The sequence below is a fragment of the Phalacrocorax carbo genome, chromosome 1 (assembly GCF_963921805.1).
Source record: "Phalacrocorax carbo chromosome 1, bPhaCar2.1, whole genome shotgun sequence".
Taxonomy (NCBI): Eukaryota; Metazoa; Chordata; class Aves; order Suliformes; family Phalacrocoracidae; genus Phalacrocorax; species Phalacrocorax carbo.
This window is the reverse complement of record NC_087513.1, coordinates 124681387-124702193: the sequence shown is the minus strand read 5'-3', so window position 1 is coordinate 124702193 and position 20807 is coordinate 124681387. Positions and strand designations below refer to the sequence as shown.

The window sequence follows — 20807 nt, the reverse complement described above, 5'->3', positions numbered from 1 at the left end:
CCCCAGCCCCGCCGCGGTCACGATCGAGCCGCAGCCCCGCCGAGCCCACCCGCGCCAGGGCCGCCGCCGCCGGAGGGGCCCCGGCGACCCCCGCGCCCTCCCGGGCTCCTCCCGGCCGGAGGCCGCGGCCCGGCGGCGAAGCGGCAGCGGCTCCCCCTGGCGGGCGCCCCCTGGCGGGCGCCGCGCCTCAGCGGCTGGGCGGGCCGGGGCGTGGGGCGGCTGCGGCGCGGCGAAAACGCGCCCCGCGGGCGGGCGGGCGGGCGGTGGCGGCGATGAAATTCCCGGGCTCCGTCCTTGTCTCCCTCATCCTCTTCGTGTCGGAGACGGCGGCCGCCCTGTGCCTGAGCGGGGCGTACCGCGCGGCGGGGGACCGCATGTGGCAGTGGCTGACGCTGCTCTTCGCCCTCCTGCCCTGCGCGCTGGTGCAGCTCAGCCTGGTCTTCATCCACCGCGACGTCAGCCGCGACCGCCCGCTGGTGCTGCTGCTGCACCTCCTGCAGCTGGGGCCCCTCGTCAGGTCGGTGAGTCCCGCCCCACCGCCCCTTACCGCCCCCCCGGGGGCGAGCCCGAGCCCGGGGGGCGCCGGCGCCGCGGCGGGGCTGGCAGGGGCGCCCCCACACCCCGGCCTTGGGGCGGGCGGGCCCGGCGGCGGCTGCTGCTGCCCCTCCGCACCGCCCGCGGCCGCGGCCGGGTCCTTCGCGGTGTTAGTCCCGAAGCCCGCGGGAGGAATCGCTGCCTTTTCCCGCGTCCGTAGGCGGGCGAGGGGCGCGCTGCCCCCCGGCCTTCTGCCGGCGCCGGAGGGCGCGGGTTGAGCCCCTGCCGGGGGGCAGGTGGCGGGCGGAGGGGTCAGAGCCTGCGCCCTCCTCCTGGCGCCGTCTCCTGGGCTCAGCTTCTGTCCGTGTGGCTTTTTGCAACTGGCCGTGCCTGCTCGCCGCTGCTTTATCCATAACGCTTTGAGGTCGCTCCCATGGGAGAAAGGAAGGCTTACTCAGGTGCTAGTTTAAAACAATGACAGCGCCCATCCCGTCCGCGCATCTTGGAGATGCTAGCAGTGCTTTAGTCTGTCTTTTCTTTCCCAAAGCGAGCTTCTTGCCCCAAATTGCTTTGGAGGTTTTTTCAACTTTGGTTCGACTCGTGACTGAAAATGCCCTTAGGAACAGAAACCAGACAGATCAAAGTTCTGGAGGTGGTGTAACCCCGTGACAACTGGGGGCTTTCGTTCTAAACTTATGTTCAACTCTTTCCCTTAAAAAGAAAGGGAATGGAATATAGCATCGCTGTAGTAGAGGCTAGGAGAAGTATCCCCAACTTTTTAAAATACCTGGACAGTGTAGAAGAGGAAGATTTGTTCACGCTAACGAGGGTGAACAGTTTAGATGGTACAAAACGTCTCACACTTCAAAAACACCGAATTCTTCTATAACCATGCCTGGATTGTTTGTTTTGTTAATTTTTAAAGATATTTAACTTATGGCTTCACACTGAAGTTCTTGAACAGCTTTGATTTTCTAAAAGCTAAGAAAAAAATACTTACACATTCTTTGGAAAGTAATTCTCTTTGGTGGAACCAAAGAGAAAACAACTGTCAGAATAAAAATTATGGTCGTGACTTCTGTCATTCTAAACCAATTTCTTGAGGTCAGACAAGGAAAGAAACGTCAGGCTGCAAGATGGGAAGAAGCAAACATAGAGGAATTTCTTTCTAGTTATCTGGAAGAGGCATAGGCTTCTGCTTTGACCTTAACCACCAAGCGTGATCTCACTTTCTCTTTCTTTCTCAACATCAAGTTTATCTGTTGACAACACGAGTCTCATCTTGTGCAGAACACACTTTCTGCTGTGTTGGCAAGCGCCCAGCTGCAGTCGCCACTGTAAAGCTAGCGGGCATACGGAAGTCCTCTCCTCTCCATGATGCTGCAGTGTATGAGTGCGTTGCCAGCTCTGCATTTCTGTCTTTCTGAAAGACATACAAACCTAAAGAGTTTCCAGGAGGTTTGAAAGTGTTCTGGAAGCGTTGCAGCGTGCCTGTGCCACAGTCCCCATGGCATCATTGAGGCAGTATGAAGTGATGCACATTACCCTCTCTCTAGAACCAGGTTAACTGGAATTATAATTACTAATTATAATTACGAATAAAAGGTGTACATTCGTGCCACCTGAAAAACTTATTTCCTGCTAAAGGCTGGAAGGACTCTACAAATTAACAGGAAAGGTTTCATAGAAAACAACCTCTCTTGAGATTCAGGGAAATGTATCTATTTGTAGGATACACTACAGGACTGTGGGAAGGCAAAGCGATCTGTCAGAGGCGGACATTAAAGGTTGGGGTTTGGGGTTTGGTTCCCTCCCCCCCCCCCCCCCCCCTTGCCTTCCTACCTGCTGCCACTAAACATTGTTTTATCTGTCAGAAGAGGAAGCCGATTGCTTCCTATCAGGTGTAGATCTACATGGTAGAAGTTGGAGTGTTTTCAGCATATGAAATACCCTACCTTTCCCTACTTTGCACAGGAGGCTTTCTATCCTGTGTGGACTGGAATACACACAAGTCTGAGGCGATAGCAAGAAGGCAAAATATTTTTTGGCTGTATCACCGTTTCACTGTGACTTTAACTGTTGTAAGCTGAAAAGGACTGTTGTTTCTGGAGCCATTTTGTCCATCCTTTTAGGCAAACCTCTGCTCCTTTGCACCAGAGAGCCCTGCCTCTGTTAGTCATCTGTTTGCCCAGCACCGAGCCTCACCTCATCCCCTGTGTTCGGTCTCTCTTAGATCTCACTGGCACAGCCCAGGGCCTTTTAGGGTGTGCTGGCTCAAATTAGGTCAAACAGGACATATAGACAGTAGAGCCACCCCAGGCTCTGTCTGCCTGTGGCCTCAGAATGAAATGTTAGAGATCCTTCAGGCTGTGTGAGGTGGCTTGCTTCAACAGAGGACAGTCTGCTTCAGCTGGCTATGAAAAAAGCTAACACTAGCTTTTTAACCATCTCTATTTGGTTTGTGACATGATGCAGGATAGTTAGTATTCCTCTGTTCAGATTCAAATAATTGAGTATCAGCACACTGGTTTACAGACAGCCCATGTATGCTGTGTGAATTTTCTTCATCATCTTAAAAGCCAGACATATTTCTCCCCTTCCTTTTTCCCTTAAAAAGTGAAGTTTAAATTTTTGGGAATGGCATGGAAATATCTTGGCAGGGAAGGAGGGTATTTAGCTTTGCAAGCCAAGTGATCCAGCCTATTTTGAATCTTCTGCGTGACAGGGAAAAAAGTACATTCTCTTACAAAACCTTGCATACCACCACCTTCCCCAAACACCCACACTCCACCTGTTCAGGAGGCACTCTCTGTCCTGCTGCTGCCACTGGAAGCACTAAAATTAGGAAGCATCCCTCTTCCTGGAGAGGACTTTTGCTGTGCTGGGAGAGTACTGTCGATACACTCTTTTTTTTTAATTTCTTCTCCTACTGCCTAAGAGTTTGTCTATAAATTCTGAGTAATTTGTAGAGAAAAATTCCTACCCCCCTCAGTGGCCTGGCTCTGAATCCCAGGATGTAAGAATGCTGGAGATGGTCCAGAGAGCTGGCTGGAACAAAGTGACTGCAGGTTTCTGGCACCGTGGGGGATTCCTGCAGCATTTCAGGTCAGTGCCACTCCTTGTGAGCACACTGACTTGTCTGGATGCTTAGAAAATATATTTGGATGCTTTCTCCTTTTTTTTGTAAAAGGAGATTCTTTTACCACACAAAGTAAATTATTACACACACACACACGCGCGCACACACACACAAAAAAAAAGACTTAAAGTGATAGCCAAGGTCAATGAGAGACTTAATATACTTTTCTTGTCTTTAGAGAAGACCATGATGAGCTTTTTGGCTCATTATTGACTGCTCCTGAGCCAAGGACTGTCTCTTTATTCCCTGTTCATTTGGACAGCATCTGTAGCACCGATGCTGTCTTCAGGTTTTAGGTGCTGCTGCAATTCCAATAAATAATAACTGGATGTATTTTTGCTAGTGTACTGTTCTGTACTTGGGGATTTGTTCAAAATGTAAATAGTTCTTCGTGAGGGGTGCCAGAGAAACCCTTGTTAACTTGCTTGCCCTTTCTATCCTGCAAGCAATGAATAGCTCAGGAGCTGAAGTGAGGAGTGCAGATTTCCAGCAGACTGACTTGAACAGTTGGGGCTTACAGTCACGAGCAGGGGGCGTTGGTGATATCATACCGTACGTCTGCTGGGATGTGGTGGTTCCTTACTATCTGATTTACTGAAGACAGTACTGACGTGGCATATCTAGAAGGGGCTGGTGTGAGCTTGCCAGTACCTCCTTCTGACACCAACTTCATAGAGAGGAAAGCTAAGTGACTGCTGGTGCCTTTGAAACTACCGTCCCTAGGGCTCTGCTAGCTGAATATGGGCCTACAGGCTCTTCCTTATGAGGAACATTGCAAGTAGGAGATGGCTCTGCTTGCAGGCTGATGAACTTCTCATGTGAAAAAAACTCAAAAGGCCAATATAACAGGCCCCTGTATATAACACTAATGACTGTTTTCCTCAGATTTTAATGGGACAAGGATATAAACAATAGACCATTGTTTTTTTTAAAGGGGATCAGACTTTGTTTCTCAGAGTATAAGGCAAAACAATTACATGTGTCTGTGTACCATGTAGACAGCAGCAAAGCAGATGCGGTAGGAAGTTTGCATCAAACTGCCAGAGGAGCTGCTGTTACAGCCAAAATTGGATTCTGTGAGCTGCAGGAAGTTTAAAAAAAAAAAAAAAAAAAAAAAAGACTAAAAAAAACACAAACAACAAACCCCAACAAACAAAAAAAAACCCAAAAAACCAACCCAACCCCCTTTCCCTCCCCCCAAAAAAACCCCAAACTCAAACCAAAACACCTGTAAGCTGAAATTATCAGTCATTAATGTTTTGGGCACCTAATTATGCAGTTTGAAATCTAATAAGCTAGAACAGGGCAGATAATGCTTCAGTCACGTTGTGCAGAAGCATTGTCTCTTATGGGTAGTCTGTCTTTCCTAGTGACCTGCTTTAGAGTTCAGAATAGCACAGACCTAAAAACCTCTCTTCCTTGTAGGACTTCCATTGGCAGACCTTACTGTAGGAGACCTTACTGCTAGCTCTAAAGTTTACAGCTGACAACTGTTGATGCATCTCCCTCTTTTCCAGATGGGAAGAATATGCCTAGACCCTCTTCAGGCTTTTTTTTTTTTCCTTTATTCTTGAGCAGATGTGTTAGGTGTCCAAGATGCGATGAACAGAAAGTCAGTGCAGATGGAAGGTAGAACAATGAGTGAGGAACAAATCTTTGACACAGGTAAGTAAATCTGCAGGACTGATAAGTCTTTTGCACACTTCTCTAAAGAAAAGGAATGACTAAAAATTGAGTCGTTAGAGAAATCTGCTTGTAGGTTTGCAGTGAGTGTGTGTGGATAGCTGTCTTGAATAGACATTTGCTCTTGGAGCGCTTGTTGGCTGTGGAAAGTTCTCTGTTTTCATTGCCTGCACCCTCTTCACACCACCATTATTTTGCCTGTATTTAAATCCCACACATCCATGATTAAAAGAGGGAATGAGATGCTTGCTCTCAGTAGGCATATAGGATTATTCCTCCTACTGACTGTGTAGAAGACAAATGTGTTGCTGCTGAATCACGCTTTGTAGGCACCAACAGGATCCTTGAAAAAGTGTAGCTATTCTCTGCCAAGATTTGGCAGCAGAGCAGAAAGCAGCACCATCTTTTTCTTACCTTTTAACTTCCCCTCTAGAGACTAGCTCTGACATTTTTTTCTTCAAAGTAATTTTAGTTCCTTCAGAGCCCATACTGCAACTGTCATTGCTTTACATGCAGTGAAACCGGCCAGCTGCATGGCTTCTGCTGTTGATGCCATGTGAGGATCTGTTGAAAGGGCCCTAAATATCACTGCATGGCAGGAGATGGATCGTGCAGAAGTTGGGATCTCACATTCCTGTTCCTCCAGAGCAGAGCAGCAATGAGCAGTGAGCAACTGGGGCTTCTGGGGAATTCCCTGTTCTGTAGCAGATTTCATAACTGTGGAGGAACACTGGCTTGAAGCAATTGCCTTCTTGCATTGTCTTTTAGTTGTGTTTCATTTAAAGACAACCTTCTGAAGGCATTTCATAGACAAAGTCATAACGTGGTACAGGTATGTGATCTGAATTGATTCTTCTGAACCCTTCTTACCTGGATGGTTCTTCAAGTGCCTATGCCTCTCTTACACTTTATTACTTAAACATTTAGGCTGGTGCTCTTTCTTTCTAGTGTATCAGCTGTCAGTCCGCTCCTGTTTGAAGCGGGTGCTTGAGCAGTGGCAACAGCTAGAGTTTGAGTACATTGGTTACTGGCCCCAGAAGGCATGACCTCCAGAGGCACTCTTGCACAGAATGGGCAGAGCTCAGAAGAAGATGGGCATCCTTACTGATGTAATCTGAGTGCTTGTATATACCAGTTTTATTACTCTGTTGTACTGGTAAAAGTCCCCTTTGGCCCTAAGCTTTGCTCATCGGACCATTCATTTCACATTGTGTTTGCTTTTCTATACAGACATAAAATTTCCCATCACAAACAATATACCCCTACTTAATACCTAGCTAATAAGTACAAATCAAATGCTTGCTCTAAAACCCAACATTTTGTCGATTATAATACTTGCTATAGTCAGTGGTCTTATGAATCTTATCACCTCTTTAGTGGGATTACTGCATATTTGTTAGATGAGTCCCTAGACTATATCTGCTTCTGATCACACGTGGCGAGAGTTCAGAGGCTGATGCTGAGATCTCATTTTCCGTAATAGCTACAGACTTGCCCTCGGCTCAGAATGAGTGGATGGCTGTGAATACTAAGTGAGACAAAAATGGTCTGGGATCTTTCCTTTGGAATAAAATCAATTTGTTTGTTTCAGAATCTCTGTTGGTTTCATAAGCTGTTGTGCTTTATTAATTTTTCACACTTTATTTTTGGCTGTGTGGATTCTTCCACATGGAACAAGACTGGCAAGGACTGAAAATATGAACAAGGGGAAAACAGTCACCACTGCGAATGGAGCCACCAGCACACCAGGCGCTTCAAATAGCTTTAGTGATAATAGTAGCTGAAGCCTAGTGAATCAAGGATAGTACTACACGGTCCTAAAACTGTTTTCCATCTAGAGCAGGTGAAACTAGGGTGGTCAATTTGGAGGAAGAAATTAAATCAAGCTTATTAAAACAAAAATCAGTATGCTTTTATTTGAATTTCTGTCAGTGCTGCTTTACAGTTTGGGCTGTGAGCTTTCCACTAAAAGGCTGTGTTAGACTCTGACTTGGCAATTGCTGAAGAAAAAATCAACCTGAGAAAGAAATGGGAATTCAAAGTCTCAGACGAGCATAGCTCCATGCTTTGTGATTGTGAAATACTTTTCAATAGAATGTAAGCCTTATTTGTACATTACAAAAACTCACTGGCCAAATCTGACCTGTCGATGACTTGGAGATGCTGCATTCCAGCAAGTGTTACCTACGAAGGCAACCAGGTAGAGGGAGTGAACCCCAGCAGCCACTATGGAAGGAAAGAAAGACAGGTCAGTCCTCATCAGAGGCTTATGCCTACAGAAGAAGATACCATGTGTGTTGGGCCATGGGAGGAGATGTGACTAGAGATGGTGCCACAGGTTGCCCTTGCAGTGAGGGTTTCTCTCCCCTGAGCTTCCTTCTGGGCTGGAAGCCAGCCTTCACCAGTCTTGTTGCTCACACTACAATTGTTTTTCCTTCTTGAAGCCTGTACCAGTATTGGGCATTGTTGTGGTTTAGCCCCAGTCAGCAACCAAGCACCACGCAGCCGCTTGCTCACTCCCCCCTGGTGGGACAGGGGAGACAATCAGAAGAGTAACAGTGAGGCAACTCATGGGTTGAGATAAAGACAGTTTAATAGGTAAAGCAAAAGCTGCGCACGGAAGCAAAGCAAAACAAGGAATTCATTCACTCCTTCCCATGGGCAGGCAGGTGCTCAGCCATCCCCAGGAAAGCAGGGCTCCATCACGTGTAACGGTTACTTGGGAAGACAAAGGCCATCACTCCCAATATCCCCCCCTTCCTTCTGCTTCCCCCAGCTTTATATACTGACCATGACATCGTATGGTGTGGGATACCCCTTTGGTCAGTTGGGGTCAGCTGTCCTGGCTGTGCCCCCTCCCAGCTCCTTGTGCACCCGGCAGAGCACGGGGAGCTGAAAAAGTCCTTGACCAGTGTAAGCGCTACTTAGCAACAACTAAAACATCTCCACATTATCACCGCTGTTTCCAGCAAAAATCCAAAACACAGCCCCATACCAGCTACTACAAAGAAATTTAACTCTATCCCAGCTGAAACCAGGACAGGCATAAAAGAGAAAACAGGTTGTGTCTCCCCTGAGTTTGGGCTTTTGGGGATTTTATTTTTTGGTAGTCAATGCTATTTATCCTTTGTGGTCCTGCTGTACATGAACTCAGTACAGGCCCTATATTTTTAGGACCCTGTGCAATGTGACAATGTTTCTTTCTTCTCCCTTCCCCCTCAGCTTGTGACTTCATCTGTACCTCAGTAGATCCTTGCTTGTTATTACTTCCCAGTCAAGGCTGACTGTTCCTCCTTTGTGTTTTGGGTCCTGCTTGATGCCCAAGCCCACCATTGACACCTTCATACCCGAGCAGCTCTCTTACAATAGTTTTGCTAAAGTCTTTGCCAAAATGAAAATAGGCATTGGAAGGAAGTTTCAGGAACTTTATTTTCATAAATGTGTCTGAGGCTGGATTATCTTCTTTAATACTCAGGGAGCCAACTTGTCCTTGCTGCTACAGCATTTGCTACTGCCAACCCCTTTAGCCTTTTTCCATCCCCTCCCAAATGTATGGATTATTTTCTGTGCATGGGCAGAGTCAGCGCATATTACAACAATATGTAATTTATGAATAGAAATGTATGTGCTGGCACCACTTTTTTCTTTGGAATTTAGTCTGTCTAAGTTAGACTTACATAAACAAGGGGGTTTGGTTCACCTGTGTTTAAAGTACAAAGAGCTGCAGCAACTGGAAACACTGCATCTTCTTCCTTAGAATATTTTTGCAAGGTTGTGTTTACTCTTCCTTAAACATTGCAATAAATGTAAGCAAACGTAAGGAGTAAGGCTCCTATTTCTGTGTCTTTTTTAAAAAATGTTAATATCCAGAGTTGTGAGGCTCTAAACTGCTTGTTCCCGTTATTGGTGCTATGGCTTGTTACTCGTGTTTTGGGACCATTGCTTGGTAAAGCAAGGACTAGAGTCCAACTGTTTGAGGTGTATGCACCCGCTTGTACCCTGAGCTTCTCTCCAGTGTCTTGAGATTGTTTAAGGCAAAGATATGAGAAGTGGTTTTATTGCCATGTCACAGATGTACATGTAACACCAAGAGAAAGCCATGAGAATCTGAAGAAGCCCTTCCAGCTTGGGTCCTGGGTTGGGAGCCTATGATTAGTGTAGTGGATAAGTAGTTTAAGGACTTTAATAGGACAGCAGAGAGTAAGGGCAGCTCACAGGAAACAACTAAACCACCTCCTGTGTCCGAGTACTACGAGAAGCCTGAAGGGCACTGCCAGATTCTTGCCCTCTAGTCTGTGTAGTTCATGTTGTAAAGGGTGAAATCTGTCATATTCCAAATTTACCAAGAGGAGAAAATGTACAGGCTTTGCTCTGTGGACAAATGTCTTAGGATGTGATGGCTTAAAATACTAAGGAGTGGAATGACCTATGCTTTTCTTTCATTTTTTTTCCCTGTTACCCTATTTACTGATTTGCTTGTAGGTGTGTGGAAGTCTTTTACATTTACTTCCGTGCTGGCAGAGTTGAAGAGCCCTATGTCAGCATCACGAAGAAAAGGCAGATGCCCAAGGATGGGTACTCTGAAGAAATTGAGAAGGAAGTAGGCCAGGCTGAAGGCAAGCTGTGTACGCACAGGTCTGCATTCAGCAGGGCATCTGTGATCCAGGCGTTCCTCGGCTCAGCACCCCAGCTCACGCTCCAGCTCTACATCTGTGTCCTGCAGCAGGAGATCACAGCTGCCAGAAGTAGGTAGAGCTGTTGTTATCACCTCCATATTTTGGTGGGAGGGAGAGGAGAAGGGTCCGCAGTCAGGTGTAGCTGCCCTGGGCGGCAAGAACCAAACATATTGCAATGGCTTTCATCTCTCTGACAGCTTTTGACGGTGATGTTGCTCAAGTTTATCTATACCATCATGTTGCTTCTATGTGACTATGATGTAGTATCCTGTAGTATACTTGGGTTGCTATAAAAACATTAATTTGATAAGTGGCCGTTATGGCATGAGAGGGAGGCATCTGGAGGGGCTAAGTTGTCTTCAAGAAAAGAAAAAAAAAACTTACCTTTGTCCATTTTGGTTTTTGAGCAAACTTTCTGGAAAATTCCTCGGGGTACAGGGCAGAGCATGTTTTTCCATGCTGCATTAAGGAAGGTGTACTTTGAGGAATACAGTTGCAGATATGGACTGAGGACATGAACTGTCTTTACTCATGCCAGACTCTGAATTTGGAATCAAAAGGCAGGACTTAATAAGCTGGTGTGCGAATGTGGCCATCTCATCTCTGAACCCAAGCTGTTAAGCCTTCATGAAGCAGTGATGCACCACATGGACTTACCAGGACACATCTCTCTCACCGTGGGACTCTGCATCTTGCTCCCACGATGTGCTCCAGCTCCTTGAAAAAAAAGCCTTGATTTGCTGCCTGGCTGCTGAACCTACTCCAGCTGGTCACAGGACAACCAGCTTTTTGGTGTGAGAAAGGACTTTGGCACATGTGTGAACTGGAGGTGTGTTTCCACTGAAATACAGAATAGCTCTTGTTAGATCTCCGAGACCCTGACTGGCCAGGGATCTTTACCAACCTCACAGCTAGGGAGGCTGAGGCTAGAGTGACATGTTATGGATCTGAATGCTTTCTTCAATTCTCGTGCCTTGGTTGGCAGTGTACCAAGGTAAGGAACTAAGGGTTTTGCAGGAGCCTCTGTAAGGTCAGGATTCTCCCCTCAACTCAGGGAATGGAAAACTGCAGCGTGCCAAAGGGCAAGTCAGCATGTAAGGATATTGCAACAGGTTAAGGTCTTTATACAAAAGTACTTGTTTAAGGTCATAGCAGTAGTTACTTGAAAGACGTTGCTCCTGACAGCTTCTGAGTACTTCACAGCTAAGGTAGGCTCTTTGAATAACCATGGCAGCTGTGACACGGGATGTGAACAAAGCAGCTGAATCCTTTGCTGAGCATTGCAGTTAGCAAAATTTCTAATCACTTCATTGCAGATGGCATTTGCTTGAGAAAGGTCACCTTTTTATTGTATTTCTTCTGTTACTGGTGTTGACCTTGCTGGTTGTGATTGCCAAGAGGAAGCACTGTGTTCCAGATGATTAGAGAATTCCATATTTAATAATGATTTGTAATTCCCTGTTACTTCTGACTTTGATCAGTCACTGCTGAGATAAATTCTGAATCACAGAGTGATAAGTGACCTTCTGCAGGTGAAATGAAGTTAAACAGTGATAAGCTGGCTCACCAGGGAGTTCAGTGAACCCACCAGCAAATGCAGTAGTCATGTCTCCAAGAAGCCATCTCCGTAGCAGGTGTAATTCTAAAATATAGACATGAAAAGAAAAAAAAAAAAAGTGTTTTTTTCTTTAATCAGTGATTTAGGAACAGTGGCAATGTCTATTAGAGCTCATTTATCAGAAAAACAAGAGTCCTAACCTCTATTTTACTTTCTGAAATACTGAAACTTTCTGCAGTCTCTTTAGCTAGCTTATTTCTGCAGTAATACCTTTTGTCCACCAGTATTAGTCAGCCTCCAGAATAAACAGGAATGATGCATATACAGGGATTCTCATGTATAGGAACATAACTTCAACCTTTTGATCCTGCAGCGTCACCGAAGTAATGTAACAGCTAGTCCAGCTCTTCTTCCACACTTCAAAGGTCTTCAACTTGCCTGTTCTTTGACACTTGTCTTCCAAACTGCGCACACTTTTCCATTTGTCTCTAATTGTCACTCTTTTCTTCTTGTATTGTGATTTCCACATTTTTTTGTCGTCTCTTCATCAGTCTCTTATTTTTCTGGGTTCCTACACCACCCTGTCTGTTATCCTCTGTAAATTCTGCTTGGTCAGTGGTAATGAGGTCAGTATCACCTATGAACGTAAAGCTGTTTACTGTCATGCTACATAGCATGGTGTTCCCCTTCCAGATCTGTTTGAAACTCATTTTTGCTTCCAGCATTGAACTGAATAGTTCTGAGAAGAGTGTGCATCCTTGCCTAGCCCTTTGTCAAACAAAGCCATGCTGCATCTTCCTTGTGCATTTCATGGCATTCATTAATTTCTCTGGATGTTTTCTTCTGGATGATCAGATTCTCACCAGTGTCTGGCATTCTCCAAAATCGTCATCTCACTGTCTGCCAAGAATGTAAGATCAAGAGAACTAGAGAGAGTTGCAAAAGCAGGACAAAGCCTCTAGGTTAGTGATGAGAGACACTAAGCTTCAGTGACTGTTTAGCATGAAATGCATAGAAGTGTTGTTGAATGAAATGCAACATTGGAAACCCCCATTTAATAGCCTAGTCCGAGTCCTAGTTCTAGACATTCAGCTCTTTCTTCAGTTGCAGCATAACTGGGAAGAAATTCCTGGCTTGTTACTCTATGAAATGCCTGGTCTGACTTTGTAATTGCCACTCCCAGAACAGATGCCGAAGTCTGTCTTGTGCATTTGGGCTTCGCCCTGTACTAAATGCTTCAATGTCTGTCAGTATCATGCATTGCCTTAAAGCCAGCTATAACCTTGCTTCGAGGAGGTGGCTGACATCAGGCTTAGGTCTACCTGCACGCCTTTGGGCAGCTGTCCAGACCTCTTCACTTAGGTAGTACCACCTGGAGGAGCACAAGGCCAGGAGGGGCCAAAAAGACTTGAGTTAGCGTTAATTACAAAACCAGCTAGCTGGAGGTGGGGGATGCATGACTTGGCCTCTTGAAAAAGGGCCTGTTTGCAGTGTGCAGTATTGAATGCAGAAGATCTGCTTCTGTTAAGAGCGATCTTTTTGTAAGTTTAAAGTTTTTTGCTGTTAACAGCAGTCATCTTTTTCAAGTGTTGCTTACAGTGGTAAAATAATCTCAAAAGGTGGATTTCCTACCATTTAAAAATAAAATTATTATGCTGCAATAGGTGCATTTTTCTTAAATGAAAATTTGTAGCAGTGACTGCCGTCTTCAAGAACAGGGGCTTTGGGTTCATGATTTTTTTCAACTTTCTGGTGTTTGCAGTGTCACTTCCCTAATTTTCATGAACTGTGCTTTGTAGGTGGTCTTCCCAGGTATCTTAAGATGCTTCAACAATTGCTTCTCCTCAACTCATTAAGCTCTGACCACAGAATACTTCTCTCATTATTTGAACAACACACTTTGAGTACTTTCTGAGTATTAATAGTTGTTTTCAGTGTTGAAATTGTATCTTAAGGCAAAAAAATTTCTATCTAGGTATCTTGTCCTAAGTAGCAAAATAAATGCCCTTAGTTTTCAAGTGTTCTGATTATCAGTTTAGAAAACTACAGTATATATAATAGATAACTTGTAATTCTTCAGCTGAATGTAAGATTTCAGTAATAGGTATTTGTGATGTAGCTCATCTAGAACAGAATTCACTCTTCTAGCGATTTCTGAAGTGGGAAAGACCTGGTCATGAAAAGACTTAAGACACAAGAAAAACCCAGCTAAGTAAAACAGTGGCTGCCTGAATGACTCTGTGAGTGTGCACTTCTGATATGTAAGAGAAGTATAGCCTTCTGGGAGCAGGAAGGAAGAAGAAATGCCACCTTTACGAGGACTTATGGGATTTGGAACCGTTCCAGGAGAAGATACTTTGCCTTTTAAATTTTCACTTCTTTGCCTGCTCAGGATGAGTAAAAGCAACAATAACATCACCCTCCTACATTTCCCTTTGTGGTTGCTTCAAACCATCTTTCTCACAGACTTAAAAATGATGTTTCAGCTGAAGGTTTGGTACTGCACCTGGCAGTACTGAGCTTTTGGGAAAGGAGCAGGACTGGGCTACTGTATTAAACCAGAGTCAACATGACCTGGTTTCTATCAATGGAGAAATGCCTCTTTTGAAGGCTTGAGTCTTTAAGAGAAGTTTGACATTAACATAGAATCCCTAAAATGAATCCAGGTAATAAGATTAATGTCTCAGCCGATTGAAGCAGAAAGCAAGCAGAGTTCCAGGACAGCAGCACGCAGTCCCCAGTGGGTAGGGGTTTTTTTTCTTTACCTCTGAGAATATTCTTTTGCTTCATTAGCAGATGGAAGTTATTTGTTCTGTCACAGCTCTAGAGCCAGCTCAAAACAACAAGAAAGATTTTGTAAAGGATATCAGGCGGTATTCTTGATTGCACTGACTTGCTCTTCTGCTTTCAGCCAATGTTTTCTAAGACATGGGGTTTAAAAAGTCTCAGATCAAGTACAGTGCTGTAAGAAAGGTGATTAAAAACACACATTAAAAATGTAAGTGTTTAACAAGCAAATACATAACCATTTTCACAGAATATATGCACCAAAGTTGGCATGCACAAAATGACCATATAAAATAGCAAATGTTTTTCAGCTTACTGAGCGCTATTGGAAATTTAGATATGAAGGATTAATTAATTCTTTTCCAAAGTAATTCAGAGATGGTTTTGGATTGGAATGGGAGAGAGGTTAGCTAAAATGACAGAGCAAATCCTGTTAGAAAGTTGTTAGAGATCATAAAATACACGTGTTCGTTTCTAAACCATGCTTAGAAATTAGTAACTTTCATTAGAAAGAAAATTATGGCTAAATAGCTGTAGTGAAGCAGGGAATCAAGTTCATTTGTAGGATATTGACACATAAGCTAATTGAAGGCTGCAGAACACACTGGTTGCTAAGCATTGCAAAAGTAATTGACATAATTAAGAATTCCCACCTCTGATTATTTTGTTTTATCTGATGCAGTATAACGCCCTATAGCATGACCAGTTAGCTTGGTTAGTTTCACTGAAACTTTAAAAGAAACAACTAAATAATATTTGCTGTGCTTAACTCATTTGCAGTGAAAGTGTTCCTTGTGTGGACAAAATGTCAAGATTGAAACTAAAACTATTGATTGGGGGTACCTAAATTTAGTCTCCTGAATCAGCTATTCAGCATGGTGGTAAAAATTGTGAAGAAAGTATGCAAATGCTGACAACACCATGGGCAGTTAGCAGTTCTGAACATCAAGGTACTTATCTATGAATGCTTATTCTATGCATCCAGGGCTCTTAAACATCTGTACGGAATTAATATAGCAAGACAAGACTCCCTCCTGCAGTGCCAGAAAGCTTTGCCCCTATTGCATCTGGAGGGCAGGTAATGACTGGCCTCCCCCTTCACTCGCTGCAGAATTTAAATGCCGTGAAACCTTCACTTGAGGGATTCTGGGTAGATGGGAGATACAGAAGGCTGGTCTGAATTTAAAGGAGTTTTGTTTTTAAATTTTTAAAGGAGTGTTGTTTTTAAATGCATGACATAGATATGTGTATAAGGAAAATAGATGTATAGCAAAACCCAGTGTAGGCAGGTGAGCAAATACCTGTCTACACAGGTGGAAAAAGTGCAGATGGTTCTGGGTTTAAAGCGCTTTGGCTTTCAGTCTTGAGCTCTGTCGCAGAGCTCTTCTGTGAACTTAGACACTCTACTTCAACATTGAGCTTTGCAAGCACTGAGGTATCCGCACGCCCAGGTGACTCCAGAATTTCAGTTCTTCATCTGTTCTGCAGGGGAGTTGTACCCCTGTGACCTGTGCCGTACTGTGAGAGTCTGAGGGCAATTTGGATGCTTTTACAACTGAGCTGTATAATTGCCAAAGACAGTGTATATGAACAGCCCTGGGAGGTGGGAGTGGTGGGGGGAGGGAGAGACACCTGACTTAAGTGCCTTTTTAAAATTTCTAGCTAGTTGGGAGAGTAACAAATAAAGACCAAAATAGGAGACAGTTTGAGTAAGAACCCAGAACTGTAAACAGGGAATGGCTTATTTGACCCTATGCGCTGTTGAGAATCCCCAGAAGTGCCATGAAGACAACTACATCTGTGCTACCCTGATGCAATGTCTTTAAATTCTGCTAAGCTGAAGGTCCTGATCTGTGTTTTCTCTTTGCAGGTATTTTTATGGTCCTTTCTCTCCTGTCGATTGTATACGGCGCCTTACGCTGCAACATCCTGGCTATTAAGATTAAGTATGATGATTATGATGTCAGCGTGAAACCAGCCGCCTACCTATGCATATTCCTGTGGAGAAGCTTTGAGATTGCTACACGGGTTACGGTGTTGGTCCTTTTCAGTTCAGTCCTTCAAATTTGGACTCTTCCTGTTGTGCTAGCGAATTTCTTTGGTTTTTTCTTCTACCCGTGGATCCTTTTCTGGCAAAGCAAGTCCCCATTTCCCGAGAACATAGAGAAGGCATTGAGCAGGGTCGGCACTACCATCGTCTTGTGCCTTCTCACCTTCTTGTATGCTGGCATTAACATGTTCTGCTGGTCAGCGGTGCAGGTAAAGCTCAATGATCCTGACTTAATTAACAAATCCCAAAATTGGTACCGACTGACTGTCTATTACATGCTGCGATTCATTGAGAATGCCTTCCTCCTGCTGATGTGGTACATCTATAAAACCGATATCTACCTGTATGTCTGCGCCCCATTGTTGGTCTTGCAGCTCCTGATAGGTTACTGCATGGCTGTCCTCTTCATGTTGGTGTTCTACCAGTTCTGCCACCCGTGCAAAAAGCTTTTCTCATCCAGCATTTCCGAAGGCTTGATGTCCTGTTTCAAGTTCCTCTGCTTTATTTGCAAGCCTCCTGAATCCACCGTACTGACAGAGAAGGCAGAGGTGAAATCTGAAAATACTGATGAAACACGGAGCAGCAGCAAGACAATAGATTCTCAAAAGGGGAATCCTCATCAAAGTGTCTCTTCCAATGCCTAATACAACTGGAAGCAAGTAGGTGCCTTTGGAAGGTGGAAGATCACCTGCTGGGAATGTTGTGTTTCTTGGACATTGTGTCTTGCGGGTGGGATTTCTTTATTGCAGGTATAGCACTGCATGACGACTTGACAAGCCTACCTTTGCGGAAAACTTAGTGTATGAGTATGTGTATCTCTATGTGTTTGTGTATGGACATAGGGAGCAATCATTGTTTGTAGACTTCTGTTTCAGAGGTTTTTGCACGTACGTTTATTATCACGTGCTTATTTTGAAATCATTATGGGAGACATCCTTCAAAAACTGGCCTGATGTTCATCTTACTCAGGAAATCCAAGGATGGCGGGAAATGCATTTTATTTCAGATAGGATGTCATTATGGCATGCCATCCTAGCATGGAAACAGAGCATAGTTCTTGACAATATATTGACTGTAGCTGTGGTCTGCTTTGATCAAAATGCAGGCGTTTTTTACACTCTAATCAGTGTAATAAAATAATACTTCTCTCTGTGGTATAAGAATTGGACTTCTATAATGCACTGTAGTCTAGGTTGCCAAGAAACAGCCAATTAGGCAGCACTCACACCGAAATGTGACTGTTACTGAGAATGGACAGAGGGGTTATTGGCTTTGCACTGTTTTACTCTTAATATTTGGCACTTGTTAGTAAGGGAATTAAATTTAATGCATTAATTGTGATGTGCTGGAACAGCTCATTTTTGTGACATTATCACTTATCTAATACTTTGTGATGTTCTGGTATAAGGGTGATATTTACTTTATATAATTTTAAATATCTAGAAGTTGGGCAAGTAGTGTGAACTAGTCATGTAGGTGCTCTCCAGAGCACGTCTCCAGGGAGTAATTCAACCGATCTTAAAACGTCCTCTAAGGCAGGGGATATGAATCATTCTCTGGAGACCTATTAGTCAGTGTTAACCAGATGCCTTGACAATTAGTTTTGACTATGTGTCTCCCTTTTAAGTAGCTGAAATCGAGACAAGCACTACCTGGATTGTCAGGGAGTTGGTAATACACCGAGCGGGCAACTCAGTGACGTGTTATGTGGGAACAGAAGACGCCGAGTTCTTCTTTTTGAGGCTGTGATATGTTATAAGATCAGTAGTTCAAAACCCCTGACTTCTTCACCTCAGAAGTACCACAGCCCTGAAATCTGAAAGAGGAAATGGAAGTTGGTGGCTTTTTCTATGCACTATATCACCACAAATAAAAGTGTTTCTGTATTTTGCAAGTTGCTGAGAAAGCTGTAGCAGATGAACACCCAAGAATTTAGTGGAAATACACAAAACCAACGGTATTTTCAAAAATCGAGTGAAAGCTTTTTGCACTTTGTTTGCTTATCATCTTGCATTTCTTTTGAGTATTATATATTATGGCTGCTAGTGGAAACAAGTAGTTCATGACCCAAAGCATCTCCTAGTGTCCTTAAGCTTAGCCTCCATTCTATGGTCATGGAGGATGTGAAGTTCTTCAGTAGGGGTGACATCAGCATCATTGTGTTAGAAGTGTCTCAATTTTGGGTCCGAAGTAATTTATAATGAAATGTCACATGCAATGCTGCAAAGATCTAACCTGGTTTTATTTTTTTTCCTTATTGCACTGGAAATGTATGTCTTCATAATTCAGTTTTATAATGGAGTTACGTTTTTTGTTTTGCTTAATATGTGTCTCTGTGTGGTATGTGTATGTTGATCTCATTAAATTATTGGTGGATGGTAATGGGAATTTTGGGCCTGAGCTTGCCAATGTACCTCACGTATCTGGGAAGACACCAAATATCTCACTTCTAATTTCTCTCTCTGAGGAGCACAAAATAGTGAAGTGACTCCTTTAAGACACTACAGTATTTCTCTGTACTTCTCTGTGAAGAAGTACAGTGTAATATTTCTCTGTACTTTTCTAGTTGAAGAAGAGTATTTCAGATTTTTTTTTTCCCAGTAGTGAGTTAAAGGAGCAAGTGAGAATGTAATCCTTGCTTCCAGACCTGCAGAGTTCAGCACACAGGGCCAAATTTTCAGGTGTCTTAGCTAAAACTGAGTATCTGACTTGATAGTTGGATGCTCATCAGTAATCAGGGAATTATAGTTGTTGCCTGTCTACAGACATACCAAGGTCTGAAATGTTAGAATTTGGGGGGGAAAAAAAAAGTGGCTTCATATGTAGAAGTACTTCATATCTAAAGAAAGCTCTCAAATCCTTAAAGCAAACTTTGGGCGCAGCATGTGATGGTGCATTTGTGATTTTGCTATGTGGAAACAATGGAAGCTTCCCAAACCTCAGCCAGTGAAATGCTTGTGCTACTGTGAAGTCAACAGTTAGGAGACTCTACGCAGCTAGGAGTCTGGTATGTATACGTAGTGAGGTACTATTTAACCTCACATATCGATGATGAAGACTATCGTATATGCATATTTTTAGAGAGTGTGCTATATTACTTCCTGTTTTTGTACCAATCTCCTAAAGTGCATGCATGGGGAACTGGATATTGAAATCACTGTTAGGAGAGAAAAAAAATATTTGTGTGGGTCGTATTACTGTCGTGCAAATACAGTTTAAACACGCCATCAGCATGAGGACCATTGCTTTTGCTGTGCCTCACGTCATCACAGCATGGAGTGCCCATTAACTAACAGTATTGCTGCTCTATGTATGTTTTGACCTAGCTGTGCTGGCATTGCTGGTAGAACTAAGGTACGAGAGGGAGTCATAGAGACAAAGATGCTCTGTTAAGACCAGTGTTTTAGAGGACAAGCTTATCTTTCTGAAGTATGCTATAATGCTAGGAGAGGCAGTTTCTCCCAGGACAATGACAGGCTAGACAGTGTTATCATCAATACACCCAGTGGCTGCACTAAGAGAGGGATAGTATTAGCTACACAGGGTGTACGTGTGTGGATGGCTGGTCTCTTGCTGCAAGTTTACTGTAGTTTTACTCTCCTCTATGAATGTTAGAAGCACATGTGTTCAATAATATATAGGTATAGGGCTACCATTAAAAGCTGTACTCATTTGAGTAGTCCTGAGTCACACAAAGGTTTCATCAGTAAGGATTATTCACGTGTATAAGAGTATGCAAGTTCTGATACACAGGTTTTCTTTTATACCTGTAAAACAACACAAATTAAAACGTTGAAACACTCCTGAAGTTGTGTTGGTATCGGCTCTTAGTCCGCTGCTTTCAGAAATCCAAGGTAAATGTTATATAGCATGCTGCCGTCTGTTGCCACACAGTAGAAGAAATGTTTTTAGGCAGACCTGACAGAAGAATAATCTGTGATTGATTTGGGAGTTCCTTACCTCCAACCAGTGGTGCTTCTAAGGCTGTTCAGCTGGCTGGGATCTCAGCAGAAAACTTTCTAGGATGCAGGCAGTTTGAGAGACTAGTGTTTTACGAAACAATATCGGTACGGGTTATTTATTGTTTAAGATGAGAATATTTAGTTGATTTACACTGGAATCAGAAATAAATCATTACATTAAAAAGGATCTGGTAACTTTTTCCTGCACGCTTATTTCATGCTCATCTGGATTTACTACCTGCTTGTCACTGACCTTGGGAATAGCCAGCAAAATCTACGCTGAGGACTGTTGTGGAGGTACATGAAGGCATAAAAACTTTGTAACACGTTTAAGTGTCTGTAAATTTATATATATATATATAATAGATGTGTATTTTATAAATACAGTTATAAATAGATACATTGTAACAAGTTGTAA

At 43.6% G+C, this 20807-nt stretch overlaps 1 protein-coding gene across 1 annotated transcript; it reads left to right on the top strand.

Moving 5' to 3' along the window:
- Nucleotides 1–215: 215 nt before the first annotated feature.
- On the top strand, nt 216–20597 carry XK (X-linked Kx blood group antigen, Kell and VPS13A binding protein). The gene is made up of 3 exons (XM_064473434.1): nt 216–517; nt 9839–10101; nt 16248–20597. Exons 1-3 carry the CDS (start codon nt 273–275, stop codon nt 17069–17071), a joined length of 1332 nt encoding a protein of 443 aa, XP_064329504.1. The 5' UTR covers nt 216–272; the 3' UTR covers nt 17072–20597.
- Nucleotides 20598–20807: the final 210 nt, after the last annotated feature.